At 48.0% G+C, this 18,201-nt stretch overlaps 2 protein-coding genes and 1 long non-coding RNA gene across 5 annotated transcripts; 2 read left to right on the top strand and 1 right to left on the bottom strand.

Annotated features, from left to right (window-relative positions):
- Nucleotides 1-673: 673 nt before the first annotated feature.
- lsp1a (lymphocyte specific protein 1 a) lies at nt 674-17,054 on the bottom strand. Of its 3 annotated transcripts, none has more exons than XM_029153682.3 (13): nt 16,794-17,054; nt 12,203-12,349; nt 10,003-10,336; nt 9,794-9,930; nt 9,478-9,715; nt 9,270-9,407; nt 8,222-8,265; nt 6,899-6,980; nt 6,213-6,347; nt 6,018-6,113; nt 5,824-5,910; nt 5,388-5,496; nt 674-1,236 (listed from the first exon to the last, which is right to left on the bottom strand). In XM_029153682.3, exons 1-13 carry the CDS (start codon nt 16,850-16,852, stop codon nt 1,214-1,216), a joined length of 1,629 nt encoding a protein of 542 aa, XP_029009515.1. In that variant the 5' UTR covers nt 16,853-17,054; the 3' UTR covers nt 674-1,213. The 3 variants fall into 3 exon arrangements, with proteins under 3 accessions (XP_029009515.1, XP_055365667.1, XP_029009514.1); XM_055509692.1 differs by having other exon boundaries at nt 6,899-6,974; nt 9,478-9,718; nt 16,794-17,050; XM_029153681.3 differs by having other exon boundaries at nt 9,478-9,718; nt 16,794-17,048.
- Nucleotides 2,529-5,241, top strand: prr33 (proline rich 33). The gene has a single exon (XM_041071133.2). The coding sequence runs from the start codon at nt 3,078-3,080 to the stop codon at nt 4,449-4,451; it is 1,374 nt and encodes a 457-aa protein (XP_040927067.2). The 5' UTR covers nt 2,529-3,077; the 3' UTR covers nt 4,452-5,241.
- LOC129604231 (uncharacterized) lies at nt 6,248-7,715 on the top strand. The gene is made up of 2 exons (XR_008694943.1): nt 6,248-6,388; nt 7,389-7,715. It is a non-coding gene; the product is annotated as an uncharacterized LOC129604231 (long non-coding RNA).
- Nucleotides 17,055-18,201: the final 1,147 nt, after the last annotated feature.

Below are 18,201 nucleotides of genomic sequence, written 5' to 3'. Positions count from 1 at the left end.
CTCACGTCTTGTCCTTCATAGTGTCTCTGTTGAGTAGAAGCAGCATCGTATGAAGGCAGCTGAAGCTGAGCAGGATCATAACACTGTGATTTATTGTTTTCAAGAAAGTGATGCCGCCTGTAAAAAGACAGGAGCCTTAAAAAAGGAGCAGGTGATTGGCTGCCCTCCTTTCTGCCTTCAGACTAAAATTAGGCTGAGAAGAAATGTCAGAATCAGCTGTGAGACGGTAACATCATCCAGGATCAGTCCACCTTTACACTACTGTTGGATCTTTGGTTTGCTGCATGAATCAGTTGCTTACTTTTTCACTTCTTCAGCAGATCAGTGGGTTGAGCTTGATCTTGTTTTATTAGTTTATTAGGTCATTAATTTACACCTTTGTTTACTGAGTCTTCAGTGAAAACACCAGAGGCCCCAGTAGATATGAATATATCCACTAGTTAGCGATGCTAACCAGTGGAAGGGCAAATATTTTGTTGTTTTGAAGGTTATCACCACATTTAGTTGCCATTTACAGTTAAAACCAGCCCTTAAATAAATCAGACCTTTATCACTAGTTGTGCTTAAACACACAAACTAGTGCAGTATGTTAAACCATAGCCCCTGTATCACAGTACAGAGCCTTAATTATGATGTTTAGACATGAAAACGAATAACTTAATTCACGGACAGCTACAGTAGAAAATTAATTTATTTAAGAAAGGGGATAAAAACACATACAAGCAGATCATAGTTAAATGCATATTACACGTAAAATAAAGCTGTAGGCACCAGTGAGTTAAACTAAAACATACACAGGAAATGACGATTGTTTACGGTCGCTCATCTGTCATCATAAAAGGTGTTTGCGTTTTTTATGGTTTTGGTGATATACGTATTTTTGGTACATGATCAGCTCAGTGTTTATTATTTGAATTATCAATGTCATCAATAGTTTAAACTGTCACAAGCATTTTCAGATGTAGAGCAGATCAGAGAATCCAATGCGGTGCATGATTTGGAAATGTAAACATTTACGAGACTTACAAATTAAAAGTGAACATGAAGCTCACAGTCAAATATGTACATAATAAAAAAAATACAAAATCTAAATGGAAATGAAACAATTACTGTCAGTTTGTTGATCAAATATTTAAAACTTGAGGGTTATTACAGAGTCAGATGTCCTCTTGGTGAAGCGATGGTTTTGTTGGTGAAGATGGATGCAATCACATTAGTAATCAGTGTGAAATAAACCTGCAAAAAACAAGAACATTCAATTATGTTATATAATTATAATATAATATGCTATATTATATAATATAATTATAATTATATAATTAAACTTATATAAGTTTTCGCTTATTATAAACTTTAAGCCTTTCACACATTAATCAGAATGAATCATTTTCACATGTTGGTTAAATAGATGGGCCAAGTAAAACAGCACCCTCCCTGTAACTCTAACATCCTTTTTTTTTCCTCAACAGGGTGCTGAAGCACTCATGGCTGTCGCTTATAGTTCCGTCTCCCAGTTTTCCCAGCAGTTCCCTCCTCCCCTGCTGCCCAAGCCTGGAAAAGACAATGTTCGGCTTCAGAAGCTGCTTAAGAGAACTGCCAAGAAAAAGGCCTCTGCTCAGGCATCTCAGTCTGCTGCACCTTTCCGCTCAAGTCTTTCCCCTGTAAATGAAGCAAGCCCTGACCTTGAGCACAGTGACCACTCCACACCTCCCCAGACCCCAGTGGGTGCATCCAGCTTCCATGGCATCCAGCAGCCTCCCCGGTACAGCATCAGGCCGCTGTATCAGCATGTGGCTTCGCCTTATCCACAACGAGCAGCTTATGGCAGGGGAACACGGTTCTCGCCTCAGACAGTGGCCATGCCATCATACCCACAGCAAGTTACCACTGTTTCAGGCCCAGTGGTCCAGCCAGTGGTCCCCCAAATATCAGTTTCTCCACTGCCTGAGACAACAGTTCCATCCAAGGTGAAGGACCCAGCTTTAGGCACATTTTTTGAAAATCATGCTGGTCTAAAACCTGTAAGTCCAGCCCCAACTCCTTACCTCGGTCCAACTCCATTTACAGCAGCACCAAGACAATCTACTCGCCCTCTGACTGTGTTGACATTGTTTGTCAAACCCAAAAGTCCACGTCCAACATTCAAAGCAACCGAACCCTCAAGATCCCCCAGGCCAATGTTTGATGTACCTCAGATTACGATGTACACAGCAACTACATCATACTATGAGATATCCAGGACCCCACCGGTGTATGACACATCTGGATTAACCTCTATTGGTGTCATCATACCCCAAAGTAAAATACCAATGGAAACAAAAGATCTTACAAATGAGAACAGAAAGGGTACAACACCATTATCTCCATCCCCTTTATTGGGCACAGACACTGAAATCAAGCGATTGACACCAACACCTTCAATCAAGAGAACCACCCCAACAGCCGAAGTCAAGAGAACCACCCCAACAGCCGAAGTCAAGAGAACCACCCCAACAGCCGAACTCAAGAAAAACACTCCAACAGCCGAACTCAAGAGAACCCCCCCAACAGCCGAACTCAAGAGAACCACTCCAACAGCCGAAGTCAAGAGAACCACCCCAACAGTCGAGGTCAAGAGAACCACTCCAACAGCCGAACTAAAGAGAACCACCCCAACAGCCGAAGCCAAGGGAACCACCCTAACAGCTGAACCCATAGTCAAAACACCTACCTACGAGTTCCAATCATTACGAGCTTCCTTAGGACGACCTAAAACCCCAGCATATCATGTGACGAGAGCTACAACACCTGTGTTTGAAATCTCAAAACCCAATCCCCTCCTGTTTTCAGTGTCACCAATCACTCCAGACTCAGAGAGGTCAAACACAAAGCCTGAAACGTTACCTAATGGAGACACTCATTTGGATTTAACATCTATAGCGAAACCAATCCAACAGGAAAGCTCACTGCAGGCAAAGTCAGAGCCTGACCTAATAAGAGAAGAGATCCTAGGGGCTGCAACTGGCTCTCAGGGACTTAAACCTACAACAGCGGAGCCAGTAACATTAGCAAAGTCTTCTCATAGCTATCAAAGGCCTATGACTCCAACATATGAGGCAAATCGACTCATGACCGCCTCACCTGGGTATAAAAGACCAAAGACACCGACTAGTGCATCTCCTGTAGTTTTTCAGAGACCTAAAACTCCAAATCAAGTAGCTACCAAGTCAAAGTCAGGCTATCGTGGATTGACACCGGCTGAATATGCTGCTTTTGGTGGAATCAAAACCTACACTCCAGCATTTGGAATCTCTGGCTCAACTCAATTAGAGGAGGTTAAAGTTGTAACAGAGGAATCAGTCGAATGTAAAACATTTGCTCAGGAACCACCTGTAAAATTACCTTCTACAGCAAAGGAGTCTAAAGCTACAGAAACCTTTAAGGACACTGTAGATGAGAAGGCTTCAATCACTGCTTCAATCCCTATGATTATTGTTTCTTCTGATGTGTCAGATGCAAAGTTACCACCAGACCAGAGTGTATCATCTAACCAGGTTCCAGTAAAACAAGAAAAAGTTTATGTTCATGAAATGCCGAAGGCTGAAGCTCCAACAGCAGAGGTAAAAACTCCTGAGAACCAAAAAGCAGAAACATCAGTTCAAGGAGTCACCAAACTAAATACCCAAACCCCTGAAACAAAACCAACGCTGCCTCAAGGTCCCGACCAAGATCCTCTGAAGGCAGTAAGAAAACTTTTAGGCAAAAGCAAACCTCCACCTGCAGAGTCGATCGCTTCCCCCGAGAGTAAACCTGCAGAGCCAAGGTCTGCTACAGCGCCTGTTCCTGAACCAGCAGAAAGCAAAGACAAAGCTGCACCTGAGATAAAGGAGGCTGGCGAATCTCGTCCAACAGCTGAGCCGGTTCTGAAAGTCCTACAAAAGCCCAAGGAAATGAAATCTAAAACGAGCGGTTGGTCTCGTCTCAAAAAGCACATGGTGGTGGAGCAGGAGGAGCCCAAATTTCCAGATGCTGAGACTGGACCTGTGATAGAGGCCACAGGCCAGGACCAGAACAAGGTGACAAAGGGAGACGAGGTCGTCCACAAGCTTGACGCTCAGGATGAGAACCAAACCAAGGACGCTCCCAAAGCTACAAAGATGTGGGACGCTGTCCTCTTCCAAATGTTCTCTACCAAGGAGAACATCATGTATCAAATTGAGTTAAATAAAAGTGAGGAGGAGAAGCAGAATGAGGAGATCAAGGGGGAGTTGAAGGAGATACCGTCATTTGCATATCGGCTGCCTGTGCTGCTTTTCAGTCCAAAGTTTGATGCTAAAAAGTTACGAGAAGCAGCATCGAGGCCGGTGACAAAAATTTCAACTGTGTTTGAAATGGGTCTGATTGGGCGGAAAGGTAAAGACGAGGAACCAAAAGACTTTAATCGGACAGCTAGAGGATTTATTAATAGTTAAGCTATTGTGAAGTGTAAAGATAAAAAAAAATTGAAAAAAAGATAAAGAGAGATACATGTTCAATGTACAGACAACTTAGCAGAACTCATGTACAGGTCAGGTCTATCTTAGTCTGTGTTAGACCAGTTACAGTTGTAGTGTTGTAGAAACTTGGACTGAACTTTATACTTGACAAATGCCTCGTGTTGCATTTGTGTGACTGGTTGTCTGGATTTTTACGTTTGTATTTTGTGGATTAGCTTAAAACGTTTTAGCTACATTTGTCTTAAAGTCATTCACACTTCACATCAAATTAAAGCCCTGACAATGTTTTCAGTAATTTCAGGCTTTGTTATTTGCTCATTTTGTATGTTCACACTAAATTTAGTATTCGGCTGAAAAAAGACTAAAATTAGGCTAAAAATCTGGTGTTGAAACGTAGTTTCATTTCCACTGGATCGTGCGGAGGAGCGTTCTGGCTTCACTATGGCTCGGGGATTCATTGTTTGAATTCATGCAAATCATATTTAGGGTAATTTCCACTGACCTGTGTTGATTCTTTACTTCTCTGTGAGAGATTTAAAGGTCACAAACTGTTTCTTCAAATGTACAAAGACAGTTTGAGAAGAGGTCGAATGCAGCCAGACACCAGACTAAACAAACTGTTTACCGGAAGGAAACAGTTGCCAACATGTGAGTAACCTACAATCATCACACGAAATACTTGAGAATTTTATTCATTTTGTTTTTCCGTATGTGAAGAACTCTTCTTCAACCAAAGGTGCTGAAAATAAAGGTTGGTTGAAACACAGCAACCATTTTCTGATAGTCTTCATTCAGGCTTCAGCTGAAGCACATGGTCATAATCTAAATAGAAAACATGCCCCTGAGCGGTTCGGACGCATCAGAAACCAGCTCACGGCCCGTCTCCACACCCTCGAGCCTCCGTCGTCTTACCAGACTTTCCATTTGTGTATTCGCCTCCGCTCTCGTCGTCCACAGGGATCTTCTCGTATTTACCGTGACCAGTGACCACAAATTTGTACTTTTTCCCACCAGCTGAGCCCTGAAGACACAAAATGCAACATCCGTTTGGAGCTGGTCAAGAAAACGCTCAGGGAACTTTTGACCTCGTCTAACAAACACATAACAATATCTCAGATTAATTTTACTGTAAATAAAAGAAAAACATTCTCCAGTTGAAAGTTCTGGAGTCGACCTGAACCAGACCACACCAAGTCCAGTGTTCACCTGGAGGCAGGGGTGGATTGTGAGCTTCTGGGATCAGGAGATCACGCATGCATGTTGCTTGCTTTCATGCGTCTCTCTGCATAAATGTGCAATGATTAAATTACCACAAGTGATAAATATTTCCCCATTCATGTGACCTGACCTTGGCTCCTTGTCCCGGCCGCCCCGATGAATCTCCTATGATCTCCCACATGTTCTTCTTCTGCATCACGTCACCAGGCTTCACATCCTGACGGTCAGTACCCAGACAGAGTTTAGTGCATCTCATGATATGATGCGATAAACCAAGTGTTCCTAACGAAACCCAGCCCAGCACTGGAGGCTGGTGTGTCTCACCGCTGGCCTGCAGAGAGGCTGTCGGCCGGTGTCTGAGGGGCCCTTCACCCACTGAGTGATGAGGCCGGCTACACCCACCTTCAGACCCTCAGCGTCCTGGTGCAGGAGAAACAAAGGAACAAGCGTTAGACGCGACCGTGACGGCTCCATGGAGGTCGTCGGCCGCAGTGACCAGGTCACTCGTCCTTTCCTCACCTTGCAGGTCGGGGGCTTCGTGGGGCTCTGGTTCCAGGCCTCTCCAGCTTCAAACAGGTTCTTCTTGGAGGCGACCTCGGGTGAACTGGGCAGATCAGTCAGCGATGCCTTCACTGCCCGCGCTTCCTGAGAGTTCTGCACAGTGACACGTCTGTTACTGCAGGCTGTTTCACAAGGTAAACTATGAAAAAATTCCATGAGTTGAGCTGTTCCCCCTTAATATGAATCGTTTTCTAACTGGTATTACTATTTTTATTCTTTAGAAACAGCCGTGCCCTGTAACATTTTAAAGAATGAAATACTGAATCACTAGACTAAAAATGATGGCACCATTGTGACTTGGTGGCTTCTTTCATTTCCGTCTTTTGTTGCACACGCTGTGGAACCCGTTTCTCTCACTGTGCTTCATAAATAAAGCTGCTGACGTGAACCTCGGGTCATTCACTGTGCTGTTAATCAGCCTGGGAACTGCCCGAGGTGGAGAGTGAAAACAGGAAGGAACAACCGTACATCACATGCCGAGTGGTGAAATCAGCCTCCAGGTGCTGCAGAGCACAGTCTGAGCTGCTTCTCCATTTCATCACGTTCAGGGAGACGCAGGGATGTTAGAGTTGGTTCTAATGGTGTGTCTGAGGTGTGCAGATGTGACGTGAACATGAGCGTGGTGCTGATCAAACGGGGCTCACCTCCACGGCGTGCGCGTACTGCTCCAGCTTGTCGTCGATCTTCGCTGTCAGGAGCAAAGGCTGCATCTTCTTAAAGCTGTTACTGAGTCAATCAAACAAAAGGAATAGTGATGCATTCAATGTAATGCTTCTATATTCTGTTATATTGTCAGGTACAAGATGTCAAATTGTGAACTTCTTATTTTGTTATTCATTTTATCTTAATTATCGTTCAAGAAAATAAAAGTACTTTCTAGAGCTACATCAACAATCAACTGGTAAAAACTGGGAAAAGGCGGCTGGTGTTTGTGATGTTTTGATTCTCGATGATAATAGAAAATCTTTATTTGTCCAATGGGGAAATTGCTATATTCATTAAAACTTAAAAATACAGCAACATCAGATACATTTACACTCCTTCAGTTGCCTGTAAGTTTTCAGGCGTCTATGGACATGACTCCAAACACTTTCCCCAACAACCAACTGTCTCCTCTGACTTTTCCTCTTCCAGCTCAGTGGGAGCTTTGCTGCAGGATGGCGTCATCGCTCACAGCACGGGAGGAAACGTCTTTTATTGCCTGATTCATTCGAGCTGCAGCTGCTCTGTTGAAAAGCAGATTCACACCTGATGGTGAACAGCAGCTGGAACGACATCATTCATTAATGAGCCGCTGAGGGACCCACTACCTCCAATAAAACCCTCTTTAAAACCCAAGGAGCACCTGATCCGGTGTGAACCAGTCACACCCGTCCATACAACAAGCCGACACAGCAGCGTTGATGGGCTGCTGATCCCCCTCCTCCCCGTTAGCAACCGTGACACAATAAACATTGACTTTCCATAGGATCAGTCCAGACTAAAGCATCTACAGAGACCTGCCCCCTGCTGTGAGCGGCGCTGAGCCTCCTGCTGCAGCTGCACAGCCATAAATCACAGCTGAGGAGCCGGTTCAGAGGTGCAGAGGTCCCCTCAGCCCTCTCCATCAGCAGACGGGCTGCAGGAAACACCACGGCCTAAAACAAGCAGTCAGTCATGACCTGTCCCGACCATCGACCACACGAATGCCAGCCGTTTATCAGATGCAACGCGTGGCCGCGTTCCAGCTTCACATAAGATTTGAAGACGCTGTGAAACTGATTCATCAAAAGCGCATTCAGGAGAACTGCTGCTCGGCTCCGCCAGCAGCGCTCGGTTCTGCTGCTCCGTTTCAGGTGTTTCACTGATGAACGCAAACTAGCCTCAAACAATGACATGACGCAGAGAAAGGAGCAAAGACGCCAGAGTCCACACATCCACCTCCTCAGGCCTTAAACTCTAGACGTTGAAGCGATGAGCACATTCACCTTTTCTTGAGCGAGCGGTTCAGGGACTCCGTTCTCTCTGAGATCTGGAAAAGAAGAAGTCTGAGGTCATGTTGTGAAGGAGCGCGGGAGGTTTTCCTCGTGCGTTAATTAAAGCTCGGCTTGTTCACAACTCTGCCCCGAACCAGCAGAGCCTGGTCCTCATCACGGAGCGTGAGTCATCAGAGCGGCTCTGATGGGAACAAGACGCGCAGTTCTCAGCCTGTTGTAATGAAGCCCATTGTTGCTGCACGCTGGCTTTTTGCGTCCGTTTTGGATTCTCTTCTTTAAACATAAAACAGAAATACAATAAAATACTGAGCTGTATTTGACCAAACACAGATGTATTTACTGGTTTGAGTGAATCACACGTTGAACTGCACCACATTACAAATGTGTTTAAGATGTGTCACACATAAGGTTCGAAAAAGTGGAGATGAAGGAAAATAATTAATATTTGTGCAGGACTTTTTTTTCCTCTTTCTTTTGGTAAATGTCATTTTATTCGTCTCACGGGGAGAAAGTGACCAGTTTAATCCAGTTCAGCATTTCCAGCCTGAATCTCTTCCTCCCCACTTCCTCGGCTAAAGTGGAAACGCTCAGTTTAAACAGAGCCCGCATGCAGTGTCATGCACGTCGACACGCTGACTGCTCAAGGGACCGGTCAGAGCAGTTACTGCTGCACACACACACACACACACACACACACACACACACACACACACACACACACACACACACACACACACACACACACACACACACACACACAGGTGGATTCACACACACACACACACACACACACACACACACACACACACACACACACACACACACACACACACATACACACACACACACACGCACACGTGTTGGTCACAACATGCGTCTGTCACAATAACACACAGAACTTACAAGCGGAGGCCGAGTCTCGGCTGTGAAGGCAACACACACATTTGTCATTAGTCATTTGTTGTATGTACAAACAGACTTTGTGCGTCCGTCCTTCTCTGAAGCGGCTGCAGGTGAGCCTTCAGCAGGTGTTCCTCACCTTGTGCGTTGGCGCTTTGGGGCTGATGGGACTGAAGGCCTCGTCTCCATCCACGCTGCTTGTGCTCAGGCTCTTCATCCTCTCTGCCGCCTCCATCCTCCTCCTCTCGATGTCCTCCTTCATCCGCCTCCTCTCCTCCTGAGTCAGAACACACTGTTCAGCACCGGACTGCGTGGCTCGGCCCGGCAGTGTTCTGAACCGCAGTCACCTCCTCTTTGGCCAGACGCTGCTGCTCCTCTTCCTCCCTGCGGCGCTCCTCTTCCTCGCGGAGGCGGCGCCGCTGCTCCCTCCTCCTCTGCAGCGTCTCCAGCTCCTGCTCGGCCTCCAGCTGCCGCTGCCTCAGCTGCTCCATCTCCTGGCTCTCCTTCGCCTGGAGGCTCCTCCGGATCTTGTCCAGGCGCTGCTCCGTCTCCAGGATGGCCTGCGACTCCTCCGGCTCCGTGGTTCTGCTGTGAACACGGAGGGAACGGAAATTAAAAACCCGAGCGCTCAATCTGTTCACTCGGAACCTGGACTTCACGCACCTGGTGGATGTTCTCGTCCTGTTGACGTGTGATGTCACTTCCTGGTTGCTTGCGGCTCCATTGGTGTCGTGTTTTGGCTCTTGGTGAAGGAAAACCTTGGACGTGTATGAAACTTTGACTTCTTTTCTTTTCTCCACCTACACATGAAATGTTCACAGTGAGAGTTGAGCCTTTAAACCCGTTTCTGAGTTCATTCAAACTGTTGTTACCTCTGACTTCATCTCCTGCTTCCTCTTCTCCTCTTCCTCCTCTCTTTCCTTCCTCTCCCTCGCAGCTCGGATCGCCCACCCCTCTTCCTCTTCCTCTCCCTCTTCCTCCTGCTGCTGCTGCTGTCTCAGGAACGGACCGGAGGACGTGAAGGAAGCCTGAGTGGTCTTGATGGGTTTGTTGATGCCGTCCTCCTCTTCCTCCTCTTCCTCGCCTCCCTGGCTGAGCTCCTGCAGGCGCTGCTGCCGCCGTCTCTCTCTGCGCTGAGTCCAGTCGCTGAAGCCCTCGTCTTCCTCCAGGGATGGAGAGCAGCTGGGCTTCAGGTCACCGCTGTACCTGGAGGCAGGAGGCAAAAAAGACGAGTCAGCCTAAACCTATCTGGACCAGAACCAGAACCTGTGAACTGTATTTTACTGTATAGATCCTGATCCAACACAGTTTGGGCACGTGTTCAACTCTGTGGAGGGTAAAACTGAGCTGGTCTGTGAGAGCCAGGTTTGTTCTCATCAAAAAGCATTAGGTGATTTCTGTAACAAGGCTTTCAGCGCTTCAGTAAACACAAGCTGTTGGGTTTGTAGCAACAACGGAGCTCAGCACTTAATCCACAGCCAAATATTTGGACACGACAGTGGCTGTGAAGATGTGCAGACTGACGCTTTCACCAGTTCTAGTCCCAGTTTAACACCTGGAGCGTGTGACTGGCGTCTGTGAAGCTCCGTCTGCAGGCGCTGAGCAAACAATGAGCAGCGTCCGCTTCAGCTGGAAAAAGTGGAAACTGGCCACAAACCTGCGCTGGAACATTTACAGGTGGTCTGTGTTCGGGTTTCACACAGTTTATTAATCAGTGAAGTGTTTCAGGTGTGACAGGTTGGAAACGGTTTCATATCCGTGGTTTAAAAAGGAGAATAGCTTTTCACCCATTCAGCCACAGTGGATTTGTATTTGATTTCACTGCTTTACAGCTGCTTTCCTCTGCACACGTTCTTCTCCCATGAACACTGTCACTCCAGGTTTGCTGCTTTTTATGGTTTCATTGTGGCTGTAAGTGATAATTATTAATGACCGTGATGCTGGATGGTCGTTAAACAGTGAGACCAGCCTCGACCCCCGCTGATTAAAAGTCATCAAAGTGTGTTTAGTGTTTCTAGGAGCTGGCAGACAGGAATTCACTCAGCATTCCTCAGATGATTAAGACGCTCGGCCGATCTGTTGAGGCCTCGACTGCACGACGGGAGAAACTCATCAGCTTTAACGACAGCTCGTGTTTCTGTGTGTTCGACCGGGACGACACGGAGGCTGTGATACGTGAGCGGTGATGTGGTTCTGAGCGTCCACTGCAGACTGAGCTGCAGTAACTGCAACATGTCACCAAGCAGACCAGGGCCTTCAGCCCCTGGACGGGGCCCGGGGCCGGCAGCCAGCGGCCCCTGGACGGGGCCCAGGGCCCGGGGCCGGCGGCCAGCGGCCCCTGGCCGGGGCCCGGGGCCGGCGGCCTCTCAACAGACCTGCAGCTCATGGAGCAGCAGTGCATTTGAAAACAACATTCCTGCAGCGCGGCGTCCTTGGATCACAGGCTGCAGAGGAGCTGCCTCAGCTCGGTTCACCGCAGCCTGAGAGCAGCCGAGCCTGTGGAGCGACGGAGGCCAAGGTGTCGGAGGTGGAAGCTGTAATTAGGGGTGTGAAATGAAAAGTCGTCTGAAACGCGGTGGTTTCCCCCCCGAGACGCTTAGCACCGAACATTCTTGTTGGCTGCGTAATGAGAAGACAGCTGCGTGTCCGTCAACACAACACCGCAAAGAGGTTGTTTGCACATTTTCCCCAATGGGATCATCTCTTTAATGTAAGCAGATGTTTAATACCCAGCTACAGGCTGTGGGGGGTGTGTGGGGGGGGGGTGAAGCCACAGCACCAGTAACCAACATTCGTGATCATAGGAGCGGATGGTTCAGGGACTTCATGGGTTCCCATCATCACGCTGCCTGGGAATTCACCCACGGTGTGATGTCATTGTGGTACGACGTTAAACAGCTTTTTACTGTTAAACCGAGCTTTAGGTTGAACTAAAACCAGAGCATGGTCATAAAGCAGTCAGTGCTGATTGTTGAGGTCTCCCCTGATAAATACAGCACAACGTGGCAGAGGAGCCTTCGCGGCTCAAACAGGGAGCAGCTCTGAGGCCTGCGCTGAACCCTCTTCACTCACAGCTTCTCCACTGCCAGCGTCTCGTTCTCTGCAGACGACTCTTCGGGCGTCGAGCCGCTGTTCCGCCGGCGGAAACTCTCTCGAGCTCTTCGCCGGCGCTCCCTCTCGACCTCCTCGGCGTCCTCGATGCTCCTCTGAGCCGTCAGCCTGTGGACGAGGAGGTTTACAGGTGAGCAAGGAGGGACAGAAGAGGCTGAATAATCCTGGAACTGAACAAAGTAAATTAAAGAGCCAGATCCACAATGAGAGAACGAGCCTTTTTAAATGTTCTACTGTCGCTCCACACCTTTCACCACTCAGCGTTAGGAAACAATAAAGGACTCTCATATGAGGAACAATGGATTTCTGACCCATTGTCGTCTCTCTTTCTGGCCCAGGAGAACATCTGGGTGGACTGGGAGCTGACGCCAGCTGTTTATCTGCAGGATAAACACTGACGCTCTTCACCTCATGTCCACATGACGTCTCTGTATTTATTATAAACGCTGTTCTTCTGTATTTATTAACAGACGAGCCGAACGAGCACCACCAGACTAAAGCCCAGTGTCTCCAAAACTCTCATGTCCCATGTTTATTCAAAGGTCCCACAGTGTCTCATCATGACGCTTCCAGCTTCTCATAACAACACATCAGTCGGTGACGCCATGGAAGTGATGGCGGCTGTATCCAGAATCAGGACTTTAAACCGTTGGGCCTGAGCAGGTCATCAGCTGTGTGGTCTGTGTTTAGGGTTATTGTGAACATCTGGAGGTCTAACAGGCCAATAAGCTCCATGTGGTGCTCAGGAGTCGAGTTACTAAACCCACGCTGGGCTTCAGGGTCACTAATGGCGCCCTAATGCCTCCAGCACCTATCTGTTCCTACGGATGGGTGAAGCCTGTGACCTCTGACCCTCGCTATCATGACAGATAAAATGTTCCACTTCCTGGATCTACTGATTCTCACAGGTTCAAGCTACAGCGTCGTCACCTCATCATCCTTCCTGTGTTTATATCAGCACAAAGTGAAGCTCGTCTGTGTCCTCAAATCCGGTTTCAGGAAAAACAACAAATATACACACACACACACACACACACACACACACACACACACACACACACACACACACACACACACACACACACACACACACACACACACACACACACACACACACAAACACAGTGGTGACAAGAGGAAATTTCAGAATTTGTTTATTTTTGTCCATGAGAGGAAAAACTAACATTAAAAGACACATTACAATCTTTTATCTTTTTCTGGTGTTTACGCTGAACATGTGACCCTTCGGTTTGTGAGTTGAAGCACGTACGCAACTTCTGACGGCAAAACAAACTCAAACAGGTCAGACGCATGAAGCTAATGTTAATGTGAAGCTGTTTGGACCCCAAACACCGTCACAAATGTTTGCTGTCAGGCTGCATTTGACCAGGACAGCGCTGCCGTTGGTGGTTCATTATGAGCTCAGACTCATTTCTGCCAAAGCTGTGACGGACAAAGCTGCAGAACTGCTGAATGTGGAAACGAGCGACGGTTTCCTAACAAGTTCAACACATCCATTACGAAAGTGATGACACAGGACGTTCCTGAAGCCAAAGGGGCGAAAGGTTCACAATGACTGAAGGGACAGAGGAGGAGAACCCGCGGTCCAACTGGACCCAACCAGGACCAAGACAGAGGTCGAGCTTCAGGCTGTGAAAAACAGCAGGTCCATCAGTTTCGTTTTAGAAGTGTTGCCCTTTGGTTTTGTGTTCTGTCCGTTGACTAGTAAACGTCTGTGTAGAGGAACAACATGAGATTGGTGCTGGTGCTGCAGGTAGAAACAGACCCGGTGTCATTGCTTCCATCCATTCAAGTAGTTTCTTCAGTTTGAAAGATTTTTAGCAAAATCCACGCAAAGTGTATATTTTTAAAGGAAATAGATTTCAGTAAAAAGACCTTGAAAGAAAATGAATTTGCCTAAATTTAGTTTCAGTTTGGTTTCAGTAACAAACTAACAGGTGGTTTGTCACAACAAGCGTGTGAGAAGCCCTTGACTGTTTCCTTCAGCTTATCTACATCTGAATGCTAACAAATCCGTGGCAAAACAGAAAAAAGGCCGCTTCACTTCTGTGATCTCCAGATTTAGATGTAACCAACGGCAACGGCCCAAACAGCGGCTCCTGAAGCAGATACGAGCTCCATCACCTGCCAACGCGGCGCCGACTGCTCTCTATCTGCCCACACTTGTCCCGGCTTAAAGGTTATTGTCCGACAGGACGAGAGTGAAAGACGCATTGAGAGTGAGGAAGAAAAGGTTCCAGGGAATAATCCTCAGCTGCTCCTTTGTAAGCACACACGCTGTCATCGGCTGCATGACACAATAATCACAGTTTCCTGTCAGGCCCCGAGGAGACGAGGACGGTGGGAAGATGAAGTCAGCGCCGCGCTGGAACAAGTCGGGGCAGAGACACTGACTCCTGTGACTCAGCCAGGAGCCACCGGACGGGTTGTGGGGAGTCTGGCTGCATGTGTGGAGGCAGACGCCAGTTGTCCCAGTTGTCCCAGTTGTCCCAGCACCCCCCGTTGTGGCTGAGTGCCCCCCGTGCACAGGACAAATGGCCCGTGACTCGTGCAGTGAGCGCCCAGACGCCCGCTCCAACCCCAGCAGAACCTGCTGCGGCGCCGGGACCGCTCCAGCACTTTACCCAAGTCCTGGTTCCACCACGGTACACAACTCTGTGACACATCATTAATCACTCAGAGCACAAGCTGTGCAGCGCTGAGGGAACAGGCCTCTACAGGCAGAACCAACGTCCCACCCTCCAACCGGACCCCAGAGGCTCCGATGCTTCACTTACACTCACTCACTCGTGGCTTCGGTCTCTAATTGCTCACGTTATCAGCCGTCGTGGCTTCTTTGTGTCTTTCTTTATTTTTCCATCACGTCTTGGTTCTGTCGTGTTGTGGGTCGTTTTGTCATGTTTGGTTTTAGCTTTGCTTGTTCTCTGGTTGTTTGTAGTTGTGATGGACCGGGTCCAAACTAAACCACAAACAGAATCTGCACAAAAGCCTCTCATTCTGCAAATCTTCCAACAAAGAACAGGAATGCTCAAAAATACAAAGTCCCACTGTAAACTGGGAGTTACGCTGCGTGTTTGGCTCTTTTCAGACACGGACCCATGTAATAAATCCACAGTTAAACTCTGTCTTCTGTTCTCAGACGCGAAGCAGGAAAGCTGCTCCATTTACCAGCTCCCACCACCCACAAACATTCCTCAGCCTCTTATCTCACCGTAGCGTAAACACAGAGGACACCCAGCGTGTGTGGGGGGTTCAGGGGTCAGAGGTCACAGCAGGTATGCTCTGAATGACATCACATCTCCCAGAAAGGGCTGATTTAGAGCAGATTAGCTCCGTTTGTGCTGACGCTCCGGTGAGAGAGACTTTCAGGTAACGACGAAATCACCTCCTCATGAAAACCAGCAGCGTCATTTCATAATAATAAACTTCACCCAGACATAGAAACGCAGAATGAATCACGGCATGTGACGGAGCAGATGATGGATGTGAGACAGCGATGCCCACATCATGACGGTGCTGACGTCAGCTCCTCCATCTGTGTCTGGTGGGACTGAATCAGCGCGATGCCGCCTCCTCCAGCTGTTATCTGCTTCGTAAACACGCAGCCGTGACTCAGTTCGCGCTGAAATCACAGACTGCGGCACCTCCAGACTGAGCGCGGCGCCGCCAGCACAATCGGAGCAATAACTCACAGCTGGAACCAGAGTGTGACAAACCCACACAGAGCTGAAGCAAATGGAAAAACAACAGGATTCTCGAACGAGAGTCCGACCACGACCACGCGTTTAAAACAGGCAAATGCATCTCTTATCTGTCTATTTGCCCTGAGCTCAGCTCAGCATCAACCGCTGTGGTCAAAACGCGGTTAAAGCACGACGACGTCAACTTTCCTCTACACAACAATGACTCAGACGAAGAAGAGCCAGGCTGGAGGCGTCGCCATCGGCAACGGGTTGTGTCACAGGTTCCTGACTTCACTGCGAGCCGCTGCCACAAACAGCATCTCTCCCAGCAGACGTGCCAGAAACAAAGAGCGGCTCCGGTGACCTCTGACCTCCGGCGCCGGTCGCGGCCCCACTTCCCCTCTCACCGGGACAGAGCAGCCTCTGGCGTCCAGCCTGGCCCAGATCTGGAGGCAGGAGCGACTGGGACTCATTTCCTGCCTCCTTTCTGCTCATTCTGCAACTAATTAAACATGATTTAACATTGTTTTCCCAACAAACTAGTGGAGATCACGGAGAAAATAACGTGTGGTAAATTTCTTTGTTATGATTAATTAATGCCGACTTAGAACCTCCAAATCTCCCAAAACCCTGTTTGACCTAAAAGGCTCCCAGTAATCCCAGTGCTCCAGTTTACAGCACAAACACACATGCTGCAAAATATGACAACAATCCCCTTTGTCCTCATCTGCACACGTTGGAATCACGGGAGAAGCTGCTGAAACCTCTTTGTCTGTTTCTCACTGAGCTGAAGCGTGTTTGGTTTAAACATTAACTCTTCAACAGAAACCAAGCCATCGACCTCGTACCTCATCAGGTTCTGTAAACCCTGTTTGCTGGAGTTCCTCCTCAGCAGAGCGTGGGACATGTTGGCGTCTCGTCGTCTTCCTCAACTTTCAAATCCTCGTCTCTCTGGTAGAAACGGCCGATCACCGGTCTTCGTCTCCAGCTTCTGCACGACAGCGTTACAGTTAGTCTGTTCTGGTGCTGCTTGGGAATGTTAGCGCTGGACTGCCTCCTCTCCCTCCTGATCTCTCACTGTCTCTCTCTCGCTCTCTCTCTCGCTCTCTCTCTCTCTCTCTCTCTCTCTCGCTTTCTCTCTCGCTCTCCCTCTTTCTCTCTCTCTCCCTCCTGATCTCTCACTGTCTCTCTCTCTTTCTTGCTCTCGCTCGCTCTCTCTCTCTCTCTCTCTCGCTCTCTCTCTCTCTCTCTTTCTCTCTCTCTCTCTCTCTCTCCCTCTCCCTCTCTCTCTCTACCTCTCCCTCTCTCTCTCTGGGAGGCTGGCTTTGCAGTCATTACTCTCCCCCTCCCTCCGTCCTACATGTGGTTTTCATTGAGGGGCTCAGAGCAGCGGAGTCCGACATCTCTCTTTCTGCCTTTCTCCGTTATGTCGGGTCATGCGCTCTTCCCTGAGGGGGAGTGAAAGCTGATACCCCCCCAAATCCACTACTGGACCCCTCCCCGACATTTCTATCTCCCTCTGATTACAAAAACCGAGGATTAGCAGAAAACACGGTAACAAAGGGAGAGAGAATGTTTGTCATTGGTAAAAACTGCAACAACGTAGGAAAAGTCCCAAATGTATTAATGTTTTACAGTATGTGACACCTCACTTCTACTTCTTCCAGGGTCCAAATGAAAACACACATTTAGAAAAACCTCTTTTTGAGAAAACAAACATAAAATTAAATCTGTTTTCTAAGTCTTTACCTTCAAAAGTACAGTTATATTTATACATAATATATACAAATATTTAAATCAGCAAAAAAAATTCTAAAACGTCTGAAAAACCAAATGGTTTGAAGCTTTCATCAAACCCTCAACATTTTTTCACTTCACATCACTTATTATTACTCGAGCTCATGTTTCTAGAACACAGTAGAAACGTGTTCTGTGGTCAGACGTGTCACAGAAGACAAGTTCTCTGATGCCAAACAGTCTTTGATGTTTATGGCACCACGACGTCGTCCCACATCACTGACAGACGCCGCCGCTGCACATGTTAGCGTTGGGGCGGTGCCAGCGCCCCCTCCTCTGTGCGTTCCCTCCGTTCGTTCCCTCCTCCGTGTTCCCTTCCTTTCTTTGGGCTCCACACGTTCCTCGCTCACAGGTTTGGAACCTTCCCTCTGCTCTTCACACGCTGACAAACACGCTGCGCCGCTTTGTCTCCGCCGCTCCTCCCAGAGAGCCTCACGTATTCAGCGCGCCGCCGTTTCC

The sequence above is a fragment of the Betta splendens genome, chromosome 6 (genome assembly GCF_900634795.4).
Source record: "Betta splendens chromosome 6, fBetSpl5.4, whole genome shotgun sequence".
In the NCBI taxonomy this organism is placed as follows: Eukaryota; Metazoa; Chordata; class Actinopteri; order Anabantiformes; family Osphronemidae; genus Betta; species Betta splendens.
Note: the sequence above shows the minus strand (reverse complement) of the source record. Positions and strands in the feature narration are given on the sequence as shown.